This window comes from Rattus norvegicus, chromosome 8 (genome assembly GCF_021556685.1).
Source record: "Rattus norvegicus strain SHRSP/BbbUtx chromosome 8, alternate assembly SHRSP_T2T, whole genome shotgun sequence".
Taxonomy (NCBI): Eukaryota; Metazoa; Chordata; class Mammalia; order Rodentia; family Muridae; genus Rattus; species Rattus norvegicus.
In genome coordinates this window covers 73,513,033-73,525,669 of record NC_141541.1, presented here as the reverse complement: position 1 = coordinate 73,525,669, position 12,637 = coordinate 73,513,033, and the positions used below count along the sequence as shown (strand labels likewise).

Below are 12,637 nucleotides of genomic sequence, written 5' to 3'. Positions count from 1 at the left end.
AAAATGACACAAGTTTAAACACATACTGTACCTGCAAGTTTTTTAAAAAGGTCTTTCACATGCTATATTTGTAATTTTTTGTGTACTATTTGTACCTTGAAGATAAGCGTATTGTGGCAACTTTTGTCTCTCTGGTTACCTGAAGGTTGTATCACTTCTTTCAAAAATTGCACACTTCTCCACTTACATGGTTGTTGGGTTCTTTCTCAGTAGAGAACCTGACACAGTGATCAGAATGGTGGTTGTTAAGGGTGGAGGAATGGACGGTTTTGGTTGGGCAGCGGTTTAGATTTACAAAAGAGACATGGATGGTGGTGATGGTTTAACAACACTAACACTGTAAGACATACAGCTGGCCAGATGGCTCAGCAGGGAAAGGTACTTGATGTGCAAGCCTGAATAATGGAGGTTTCAGGCTGGCTCCCAAAACCTCCATCAAGATGATGAAAGAAGAAAATTGACTCTAGGGAGGCAGAGGCAGAGGCAGAGGCAGAGGCAGGTGGATTTCTGTTAAGTTCAAGGCCAATATGCTACAAAGCAAGTAACCTATCTCAAAACAAAAAATAAATAATGAGCTGACTCTACAAAGATGTCCTCTGGCCTCCACAGGCCATGGCATATAAACCCCTAAGTACACATCCAAGATACGTATAAATTATAATTAAAATATTTAGTATACACTTAATATTACCTGAGTATACATTTTTAAATGCTGCACACTTTTAATCCCAGTCTGACACTTAGTTCAAGGCCAACTTGGGCTACTTTTAACACCTCATCTCAAAGAAACACACACACACACACACACACACACACACACACACACACACACACACGAGCACCCCAAACCAGGCAAGGGCAAAGTGGCACATGTCTGTAGCAGAAATTAAAGCAGGAGAACTCCTGGCTGGAAATTAGCCTGGGCTATACAATGAGAAAAAAAATAAAACAAGACGAAAATCATGGTGCCGGCTTGTAATCCTAGGACTTGGGTGATGCAAGAGGACCAGGCCAAGGTCACACTCAGACACACACTGTGCTTGAAGTCAGCCTGGCTATATTAAGACTATTCAAAAAAACTAGAAACAAGGCTAGGGTTAGAGAGCAATGGCTCAGTGGTTAAGAGCACTTGTTCCTCTTCCAGAAGATCCAAAGTACAGTTCAAAATTGTCTATAACTCCAGGAGATCTAACACCCTCTTTCTGGCCTTTGAGGGCACCTCAATATATGAGGTATACAGTCAGACACATACACACATACATACACACAAACAGGGAGGGAAGAAAGGAGGGAGAGAGAAGGAGGGAGGGAGGGGGGAGGGGAGGAGAAGGGGGGAGGGAGGGAGAAGGGGAGAGGGAGGGAGAAGGGGAGAGGGAGGGAGAAGGGGAGAGGGAGGGAGAAGGGGAGAGAGAGACAGAGACAGAGAAAGAGAACTTTAAAAAGAAAGAGAGGAAAGATGCCTCGGGACTTAAGAGCATTAACTGATTTTCAGAGGACTTCCAGTTCAAAGCTAAGATCATTTGTAACTTCAATTACAGGGGATCTGAAACTTCTGGTGATCAAGGATACTGAATACATATGATGCAGACATGCATGCAAACAAAATAAAAATAAAAATAAAAAACAAAAAAGTAAATAATTAGGGGCTGGGGATTTAGCTCAGTGGTAGAGCGCTTACCTAGGAAGCGCAAGGCCCTGGGTTCGGTCCCCAGCTCCGAAAAAAAGAACCAAAGTAAATAAACATAAATCTTTTTTAAAAAACCAACAAAAACTAAAATGATAGCATGTGCTGGCATTCTCCACACTTGGGAGATAGAGGCAGAAAGATCAAGTTTATCCTCTGCTACATACTGAGTTTAAAGCCAGCCTGGACTAACATTTCTGATTTAAAAACAAAGAAAACCATTATAAATAAGCATATTTACTGAAATACATCTTATAGAAAAAGGAACTATTTTTAAAATATTGTTTTTGTTTTTTCAAGACAAGGTTTCTCTGTGTAGCCCTTGCTGTCCTGGAACTGGCTCTGTAAACCAGGTTAGCCTCCAACTCAGAGATCCACCTACTTCAGCCTCCTGCGTGCTGGGATTAAAGCCTGCACCGGCTTAGAGTATATCTGTCTGTCTCTAGGTGGACGCTAAGCTGCTCTTGGGCTGTCTTTTACCTTGCTTTCTTTCCTAAGATCAGTCTTCTTATGTAGCTCTAACTTACCTGGAACTCAGTATGTTAACCAGGCTGACCTTGACTTGGCTCTCAGAGATCCCCTTGCCTCCTGATTCCTGGGACTAAAGGTATGCACCACCATACCTGACTGCTTTTTTCCCTTTTTTTCTTAACTTATTATTACTGTATATCTGTGTATGATGTGCACGTGCCTACACCATGGTGTGGATGTGGAGGTCAGAGGACAACTTTGTGCAGTCCTCCGTCTGCCTTTAGCTGAGTTTCAGGGAACAAACTAAGACTGAACAAAGAGGTGAATGGCCTTTGACTAAAAATTCTATGCCTTTCATTACTATGGGGCTAAAAACCTTACATAAACCAAGAGGCTGTAATGAATCCTTAAGGTGGCTTTCTAGCAGTTTACCAAAGGGCTGTCAGAAGATACGATAGACTTGCATGTTTAAGTACATGGTGTTTCTAAATACAAAAACCAAGGCAACCATATAGACACTAGATAAAACACTACCTGAGCCAGGAGGGTGGTGCAGGCCTTTCGCCCCAGCACTTGGATAGCAGAGGCAGGTGGATCTCTATGAGTTTGATGCCAGCCTGGTCTACAAGTGGGTCCAGATAGCCAGGGCTGGTTATATTAAGAAACCCTGTCTTGAAAAACAAAAAACATTACCTGAAAAAAAATAATTTATGTGTCATTTAAATTTCTGAGGGTGAGGATTTCTTTACTGAAACTTTTGTCATGACATTATAGTTCTGTTTTAACACCAATTTATGACAATGAACAAGATGCCAAGCCACTAAACTGATGGTCCTCAAATTCACGTGTGTATCAGTATTACTCTCAGGCACTCTTCCCTGGTTCTGCAGAAGGCTGAAGGCAAGACCCAGGAATGACTTTCTAACAAGGTTCCAGGTTGATGCTGGTGTTGACGCTGCAGCCAAGGCTCCTGCCTCGGGCCTGCACTTCAAGAACAACTGTACTGAGTAGTGGCCACTCGTGAACCACAAAACCACCTCAGAAAACAGAATCAGTGTACACACTATTGGAGTTTAACTCTTTGTACTGTGAAACCTACATACTCTGGTAAATTTCTGAATAGATTTCGGAATTTTTTGAATGTTATACTATAAAATACACAACAAAGAAACCACTATACTATGCTAAGGAAGAGAATCAAAAAAATATAGGCTTGGTGGCTTAGGCCTATGGTAGCGCCCGAGAGGCTAAAGCAGGGGCAGGTGAGATGGCTCGTGAGGTTCAATCTCTGGGAAGCACACGGTGAAAAACTAAGCCCACAACTGTCTCTGGCCTCCATAAACACAGTATGATGATATATGTGCACATGCACACCCCTGCACACACTCAAATAAATAAAATGTAATTACTGAAAAGAAAACGGTGGGTGGAAAAGCAAGATTTTGAGATCCAAGGCAGACCAAACTATAATGTGAAAGTGCGTGACTCTGACTGGTGACAAAGTTACAGGCACTTGTAAGACTGATGACTTGTGACCTCTGGATAACTAAAGAAAATGCCATTTTCCAGTTAAAGATTAGTGGAAATAAAGTTTAGGAAACCCGAATCCTACCTATTGACCCCTGAAGGACCTGTAAAGTTCAGGTGAAAAACCCCTGAAAGCTAGGGACATATTTCTGTACATTTTGCAACACGGTTTGGCAGTAATGATAAATACCAGTTAAAAGTTAAACCATCTATGAACATCTGTCATACAGATAAAGCCTGTCCAGTTTCAGAGTAGCTGCCTTCTCAAATAATAACATAAGGAACATCTATTTTAAGGCTGCTAAGAAGTAGGAGAAAGCTAGGCCTGGTGACACAGAACTGAGTCCTAGCTGCTTTGATGGCTGAGGCAGGAGGATGGCAAGTTCAAGCCTGCAACGGTTACAAAGAGAACTTGATGAAGCATTGTCTCAAAACAAAATATTCTTAAAGGGTCAAACACTTGCCTAGCATGTGTAAGGCCCTTGGTTTCAATGACCCACTATGGCAAAAACAAATAAGAAACCTAAGAGCCAGGCATTTTGGTGTACACCTCTGATCCACAGCAGCTCAAATACACAGTGAGTCCCAAAAGAGCATCAGCTACATAGTGAAACTTTGTCTTCAAACAATAATGTAACTGACTTTTATTTTTTTTAATTTTATAAATTGTGTATGGGTGTTTTATCTGTGTGTGTGTATGTGTGTGTGTGTTGCCTATGAAGGCCAGAAGAAGGTGTTAGGATCCCTAGAAGTGTACTTAAGATGGTGTGAGTTACCATATGGATGCTGGGAATTGCACTTAGGTCCTCTGGAAGAGCAGCCAGTTCTCTCTGGAGCAGTATCTCCAGCCACAACTTATTCAGCCTTTAAACAGTATTCTTGATATATATATATATATATATATATGATGTTTTTCCCTTTTGGAGGACAAGCTTTCACTTTAAGCCCAGCTTAAATACCATGGCAACCCTCCAAGGTGTGAAGGTTATTAGGATGAGCCAACACCATACCTAACTTTTTGTTTTCTGAGAGTTCTTCGTGTAACCCAGACTAGTGTGAATTCTCTATGCAGTTGATGTTGGGTTTGAGTCCCAGGTCCTCCCTGGAGTCTTCATTTTGAACTAACGAGTCTACAAAACTTTACAGATAATCTAACTTTAAAAAAAAGATCTAATTAGCATGAAAGAATAAATAATAGCAGAGTATAGTCTCAAAAAAAGATGAAAATGACCTGCTTTAGTGAGAGTATTTTCAGTGTGTACAGTAACTGGTGAGAAATAAAGCTAAATCCTCTTACTAGTTTGGCCTCTACCTTCTAACACAAATTGAAAAAATATTTTAAGAAAACCTGCAACAAGTTTACTACATTAAACTTAGATTTTTATTTTATGCACTATTGTTCCATGAGTATTAAGTACTGTTTAATAAGAACAAGTAACAGCAGTACTGTAATATTTAAAACTTTTTAAGTTTAAAAACATTTAACTAAGTCCATTCTGCTTATCCAAGAAAAAAAGAAATCTTAAATTCTTTGAAGACCAGAGAAGCCTTTAAAGGCTCAAGGGGAGGGGTTGAGGATTTAGCTCAGTGGTAGAGCGCTCGCCTAGCAAGCACAAGGCCCTGGGTTCGGTCCCCAGCTCCTAAAAAAAGAAAAAAAAAAAAAAGGCTCAAGGGGAAAGCAGCAGCCTGGCCCAGTCAAGGCCCTGGACTCAATCCTCAGTACAGAGAGCCGTCTGAGAAAGCAGGCCTGCCTCTAAGGACTGTGATTCCAGCTCTTCACTGGCAAGAGAAGGAGTAATCTGTCCAAGTTCAAGGCAGCCTGGTCTACCCAGCAAAATTGCTGAAATAAAAATGCTTCAACTGGGGTTGGAGATTTAGCTCAGTGGTAGAGTGCTTGCCTAGCAAGCACAAGGCCCTGAGTCCAGTCCCCAGCTCCGAAAAAAAAAAAAAAAATGCTTCAACTATTCACTCTGCCCTATTTAATCTGTTGTATTTGACTACCAGGGAGGGAGGGAGGAGAAATAGAACTAAAAATTAAGGTAGGTGTACTATATAATCATAAAAACTGTGGATGCCAACATCTGACCTCTTCATTCAGACCTTTTTATGGAATGACACCCTTTGTCTTTCTTGTTTGGTTGGTTTGGTTTTGAAGACAGGGTGTCTATGTAGCCCTGGTTGTCCTGGAACTGAAGAGAGCCACCTGCCTGTACCTTAGGTGCTGGGAGTAAAGACCTGTCATGACAGCCTGGCTGAAGTGACATCCTTTGTACAAAGATTGAATTGAAGGAAGTCAGAAATTAAAGAAATTACTTCAACCCTACAATTCTCCCACCCAAAGTCAGGGTCAGTGCTGTCACCTGAAGTTAAATGAAGTTCCTCTGAATGTACATACTTAAAATGCAAAGTGACCCTATACATGTCAAGCATATTTAAAGTTTGTCTGTCTGCTCTTCACTACTCACAGGACTCTATTCTTTCTGCCCTATTTCTACCCTATTTTACCTAGGGTTGAAGTCAGGTTGTGAGACTGGACAGCAAACACTTTTATTGCTGAGCTATCTTTCCAAGACATCTGCCAAGTCCATTTAAAGCATATATACATCCGATGGGCGTGGTGGTGTAGGCTCATCAGCTGGGCAGGTGGATCTGAATCCAAGGCCAAGACCGGTTGGTCTACAGTTCCTGGCTTGGCCCTGCCTAAAGACTGCTAGACCTAAAGTCATGTGCTATAACCTCCGGGCTGACTCTAGGAATTCTTTGTCTAAATCTTATCAAGAACCCTTCCCGTCTAAAACATATCACCCTTTTTAATGCTGTTGTCCACTTTACCAAATTTAAACAGGGTGAATTTAATATCCCTACTACCAAACAATAATAGCTTAAGACCTCAATGAATATATGTCAAATAATACATTAAGATTATGTTTCTTTTGAGTGTTTACAAATCAAGCCTCTGGAACATCTGCTTGTTGAGGTGTGGCAATGTTTTAAGATTAAATCTTACATTTACGTGTCAATACTAAGTGCTCCCGCCTATGTTACTCCATTTTGTGTGTATAATAAATTACCAATTATAAATTTAGTAAACAATGATAATTTTAGAATTAGTCAAAAAAAATTAAGAAAATAGCTCTTATAGAGCCAAAGGTCGTCATAAAAAGACATTTATAAGTTCAGAGTCTAACAAGACCTAGCCTCACAATCTGATATGCATAAACTTGAGGGAGAGAAAAATGGGTTCCATTCCCGGAATCTCTTGGCAGGTGTGCACTCTGTCACAGGTCCTGATGACTAGAGAAGCAAAGTAAACAAAAGCCACTCTTAGAGGCTGATCCCAGCTGTCAAACTGTGGAAGCGGGTGAACGACTGTTGCTATGTTTAAGTATTAGAGGAATTCCAGCGGTCGTCTCCCCCCTCCTTCCGCGCCGCCTCCCCGCTGCTTTCTTGGGACCCCAAGTTTGCCAAATGTCTGGAAGGCCAGCGAGCTGTGTTTACGTCCTATCGTCGCCGACCGCACAATGACAGTGACACCCTTGCGTGCCGGTCCAGGCAACTAGTCGGACAACAGGGCACGTAGTGACTCCCCAAAAGTGACAGGCCTCAAGTAGGGCTGCACGGGGGTCACTTTAACGAGTGAGTGCCGCACTCGGTCCTTCTCCCTAAGTTGAGGCGAGATGGCCCCGTTCCAGCACCAAACTCGGAAGGCCTGAGACCGCACAGGCGGGCGATAGCCCACTGGGTTTTCTTCAAATCCAAAAGCCAGGTACTCCAGAGGCTCGCAGCGCCTCACAGCCTTCATGCCTTCCTCCCCGGGGTCCCTACCGCTTCACTCCCCGAGAGCCCAGAGCCGGCACCGGCTCGGGACTACTTCGTTACCTCTCTGCGCGGAGGTGAGCGAGGTGGTGAGAAGCCGGGCAGCCGCAGCGCCGCAGGTACAAGCGCCGCAACTGGACATCTCCGCGGGGCCTAGGCCGGGGCTTCGCGCCCTGATGATCGAGAGGGCTCAGCGGCCCGATTGTGCCGCTCGAGTGTTACGCTGACTGGCACCACTCCGTTCCGCCGCTTCTATGCTGGCGCAGCGTTTTTCCCACTAGGCAGTCAGGCCCGGGAGATCGCAGCGTCCCACCGCCTTCTACTCACCGGAGTAGGCACCTCCCCTCCTCCCCTCCCTCCTACTCTCCCCCATTCCCCGCCCACCCCGACCGGGGAGCGTGCGCGCGCTTGCGTCCTAGACCCGGGAGGGGGCGTGGGTATACGCTGCGCATGCGTGAAGACTAACGTGAGTTCAGAGAATGGGGCGGTAACCTGGGCACCAATGAGCGCGCTACGGCAAGCAGTGAACCCAAAGTTTTGCGGTCGCTCAATTTCTCAGGAAGTGCCTTTATTCTGATGTTAAAAAGTTTTAGCCCGAAAGAGACACGTGTCGTGTCAGGAGTTGTCCCTAAGCTTCTTAGGAGCAGGGGATATAACAGCGAAACACGTGAGGATCTTTTTTAAGTGATTCGAAGACTGAGAAAGTAGTTCAGTGGTAAAGGCCATAATCCCACATAATATGAACAGACAGTAACCACCAGGCGCTTGCACTCCAGCAAGTTCCTTCCTTTATGGACTCTACATCCTGGTTTCCTTTATGTTCTCTGTTTCGTTTCACTTGCAGCATGAAAATGGTCACCTAATCCCGTTCCCACCCCCAGCAACAAGTTAAATAGCTTGTTAAATAGCTTTTCCTTACTCTTCCAAGCTTCACGATGATAAAGTTTTCAGTTGTTGCTAGCTGTCTGTGTGGGTTTTTTGTTTGTTTGTTTTGTTTTTCTGAGACAGGGTTTCTCTGTATAACCTTGACTATCCTGGAACTTCTCTGTAGACTAGGCTAACCTTGAATTTAAGAGTTCTGCCTCTGCCACCGTATGGGCTTTATTTGGGGTTTATGCCAGAGTAATTATTTCGTTTGTTTGTTTGTTTGGTGTAGGAATCTCATCAACTCTAAATGTCAAATTGCCAGGTAGCCCAGAACTTGCCATGTAGCTGAAAATGGCTTTAAACAGCTGATATTTGTGTTTTCACCTCTAGATGATTGAGATTACAGAGTGGCACCACCTCCTGCTGGAACTTTTAGATAGAAACTGTGAGGAAAGAGAATCAAGCCAGAATCAACACCAGGTCACTTATATCAACCAGCCTCAGTCTCCAGCCAGAAAAGTGACTTCCAGCTTCCCAGGTCTAGCTCACAGGTGGGAATTCCGGGTAGTTCATACTACAGCATTCTTTCCTGGGACCTGACTCCTGGGAACACCTCATGGTAGTTGCAGAGAGAAGAGAATTCCTGACTTTCCTCACTAAGACCCACTCCTTCCTCAGCTGCATCCACGAATACAATTGTGAAGAGAGACTGACCTTCTGTCAGTACGTTGCTTTCAAACTGTCTTCTTAGACTCTCTCAGAAGTTCCCCCTCCATGGTTACTGTGAGGGAACCAAGTGGACTTTCTCTGCCTTCTCCCACCCACCACCTTAAGCCCAACAGTTATGTTTTTATCTGTTTTATTTATCAGGATTTTATTTGGAAATAGTCTTTCTGCTTTAAGACAGTGTTTGGAATACATGACTCTAGAACAAACGTCTCCTTTCAGCAACATTGACCCCATGAGGTACTACACGTCTTTAATCCCAGCACTGAGGAGGCAGATTCGGGCATATTTGACAAGTTCGAGGTCAGCTTGATCAGCAGAGTCCTAGGACAGCCAGGGCTACAAAGAGAAACTGTCTCAAAACCGAAACAAACCAGCAAACAATCAAGCCTGAGCAGAGGTGGTGGGCCGTTTTATACCAGCACTCTGGAAGCACAGGCAGGCTGATCTAGTCTGAGGTCTGACAACTACCAACATGTGGATTGTTAGGGTGTGTCGATGGTTAGTGAGCACCAAAAAACGTGCTCCGGGGGCTGACGAGATGGCTCAGTGGTTAAGAACACTTATCTTGTGGAGGACCAAGGTCAGGTCATGCTACCTGTAACCTCAGATCCTCCTGGCCTTTGAGGGACAGGGGGAGAAGGGGGAGAGGATACACACTCTCCTCACACACATTTTTTTTTTAATTTTTGCTTCGTGTGTATGAATATTTTGCCTGCATGAGTGTGTGTGAGTGTGTCCCATGTGTGCCTGTTGGATCCCCTGGACCTGGGATTATGGTTGTGAGCCACCATGTGGGTGATGGGAACCTGGGAGCTCTGCAAGAGCCATGCTCTAAGTGCTGAGTCATCTCTCCTGTTCTAAAAATATTTTTTAAAAAGGACAAACAGCAAAGCCAGGTGGTGGTGGTATGCCTTTAATTGCTTGGGATTAAAGGTGCAGGCGGATCGCTCTGTGTTCAAGCCCAGCATGGTCTACAGAGCGAGTTTCAGGACGGCCAAGGCTACACAGAGAAATCCTGTCTCAAAGAAAAACAAAATAAAAAAGAAAGAAAGAAAGAAAAAAGTCATGTATATGGGTGTTTTGCCTGCATGTGTGTCTGTGTACCATGTGCATATAGTGTCCAAAGAGGCCAGAAGATACTGTCAAATCCTTTGGAACTGGAGTTCCAGTAGTTGTGAGCCACCTTGTATGTGGGTACTGGGAAAGAGCCCATGTCCTCTGGAAGAACAGCCATCCCTCCTCCTTTTGATATAAAAGTATTGACCACTACTCATCATCATCGTAATTACTAAAAAAGTTATTCTCCAGGCTTCTGCTGAACCAGCGACCCAGACAACAGCAAAGATTAAGCCCACATTAAGGACTGAGTTGAGCCCAGAAAAAGCAAGTCAGTAATTTATATTACAAAATTTTCTTTACCCACTTGTGCTAGCAGGTCCTGAATTGTCAACATTTCTACCATATTATATTTTCATGAGCCCAGTGAGATATTCATGAATCATAGCTCATTAGTACATGGGTATTAACTTCCTGAAAAGGAAGGGCTCACTGGAAGAACCACTTACGTCTTTAAAACAAACCAGGATTCACCTGGTCTCCTGGTGTGGGTAGAGATTTGTTGGTACTGTTAAATTTTTGCTTTCATGGGCCGTCTCCCAGCATTTGTAGATTCTGTCAAGGTGATAATTAACATTAGCCATCATGCTACACAAGCAAGAGGACTTCAGTTCAAGCCTCAGAATCCACTGAAACAAGCCAATAAAGCAGCTGGGTGTGGTGGCATTCGATTAGAAGCCAGCATTCTCTGCCTCACCGACTCACAAGCTCCAGGCCTTGGGAGACAGGGTGGGTGCTCCTAATGAACAATGCCTGAAGCTATCCCCTGGCCTTCAGACGCACATACACACACATACCTGCACACATGTGTGCACCCACATGGACATCTACACACACGACGTTTTAAGTAATGAATAGAAAAAGATCTCTAATGTTCAGCAGAAGCTTTTCTGCTAAATTTTTCTGATAGGGGAAACAACTACAAAAGCCCTTTTATTTGCTCAAAGTAGCCAGGACTAGGGTACAAAACAAGAACATCCCAATAAATCTCTGAAAACTTTCAAAACTGATATGTCAAACTTCATTCTCATTAGAAGGTTGTAGTTTTTTTTTTCACTTAATAACTTAAAAAACAAGAACCACAGACTTTTAAGATGGCTCAGTGGGTAATCACATTTGCTACCAAGCTTTATGATCTGAGTTTGATACCCAAGATCCACATGGTGGAAAGAACCAGCTCTCACAAGCCAGCCTCTGATCTCCACAGTATGTCTCTCATACCCTCCCCCACACACATAATAAATGTAGCAATTAAAAAATTAAGAACATGATGGAGCTGGAGAGATGGCTCTGCAGGACTTCAGTTTGGTTCCCAGCATCCATGTCAAGCAGTTTTCAATGACCTATAACTCTAGCTCCAGATGATTCCATGCCTCCGCCTTCCAAAAGCACCTACACTCCCATGCACATAGCCACGTACACATAATTAAAAATAAAATAATCATGTTTAAGGCCAAGAACCAGGATGGACAGGATAGCCCACACCTATAATCTCAGTACTTGGGTGGAAACAGGAGGATCAGGAGTTCAAGGTCAGCCCAGACTACCTAAGACTGATTCTCAAAAAAACACAAACCGAGTTTCTGCTGCTGAACTTTGGGGGCAGATTTCTGGGGCCTGCTGGGAACAGGACTTGTTTTTTAAAAAAGGCAAGTATGTCTGGAAGGCTGTGGTGCAAGGCCATTTTTGCTGTCTACAGCAAGGGCTCCAGAACCAAAGAGAACATACAGCTCTTAAAATTGAAGGCGCTTATGCTCGAAATGAAACTGAGTTCTACTTAGGCAAGAGATGTGCTTATATGTACAAAGCAAAAAACAATGCAGTGACTCCTGGAGGCAAACCAAACAAAACCAGAATGATCTGGGGAAAAGTAAATCCGGCCCATGGAAACAATGATATGGTTCCTGCCAAATTCCAAAGCAAACTTCCTGAAAAGACCATTGGACACAGACTCCACGCGGTGCTGTACCTTCCTGGATTTAAACTAATGCAAAGTAAATAAAAGACATTGGCTATGGTGGTGCACACCTGTAGTCCTAGCACTCAGGAGGCAGAGGCAGGTGGATCTCTGTGAGTTTGAGGCCAGCCTGGTCTACTCAGTGAGTTTCAATCAGCCAGAGCTACACAGTGAGACCCTATCTGGAAACAAACAAAAAGCTCCTGTGATACACACTTGTAGCCCAGCACTTGTAGAAAACAGAAAACCCCAAGTTCCACTCCAGCTAGGGCTAGATTTGGTGAAGGAGAAGGTTAGGAGACAAATTTTATAAACTTTTCTAACGGTTAATTTTAGTGTCCAGGAAGGGATTCCCAGTGGTTGCCCAATTAGCATAGTGTAGACTTTGCCCTAGAAAATACAAAACACACCATCCAGGTTAAATTGTCTCATCAATGTGAACAAGGGTTATGGGTGTCTGGCATCAGGCC

General features: G+C 43.7%; 1 protein-coding gene across 7 annotated transcripts in view; it reads right to left on the bottom strand.

Annotated features, from left to right (window-relative positions):
• Window positions 1–7,833, bottom strand: part of Clpx (caseinolytic mitochondrial matrix peptidase chaperone subunit X) — a 39,602-nt gene extending 31,769 nt beyond the window's left edge. For 6 of the 7 annotated variants that reach the window (XR_015626463.1, XR_015626465.1, XR_015626464.1 and 3 more), the window contains exon 1: window positions 7,562–7,833. Coding sequence is in view for 2 of the 7 variants with exons in the window: in XM_087561136.1 (XP_087417262.1) it covers window positions 7,562–7,640 (79 nt within the window). In the remaining 5 variants the exon portion in view is untranslated. The remainder of the gene's footprint in view (window positions 1–7,561) is intronic. The other variant, NM_001007803.2, reaches the window with a different exon arrangement.
• Between the last annotated feature and the right edge of the window lie 4,804 nt (window positions 7,834–12,637).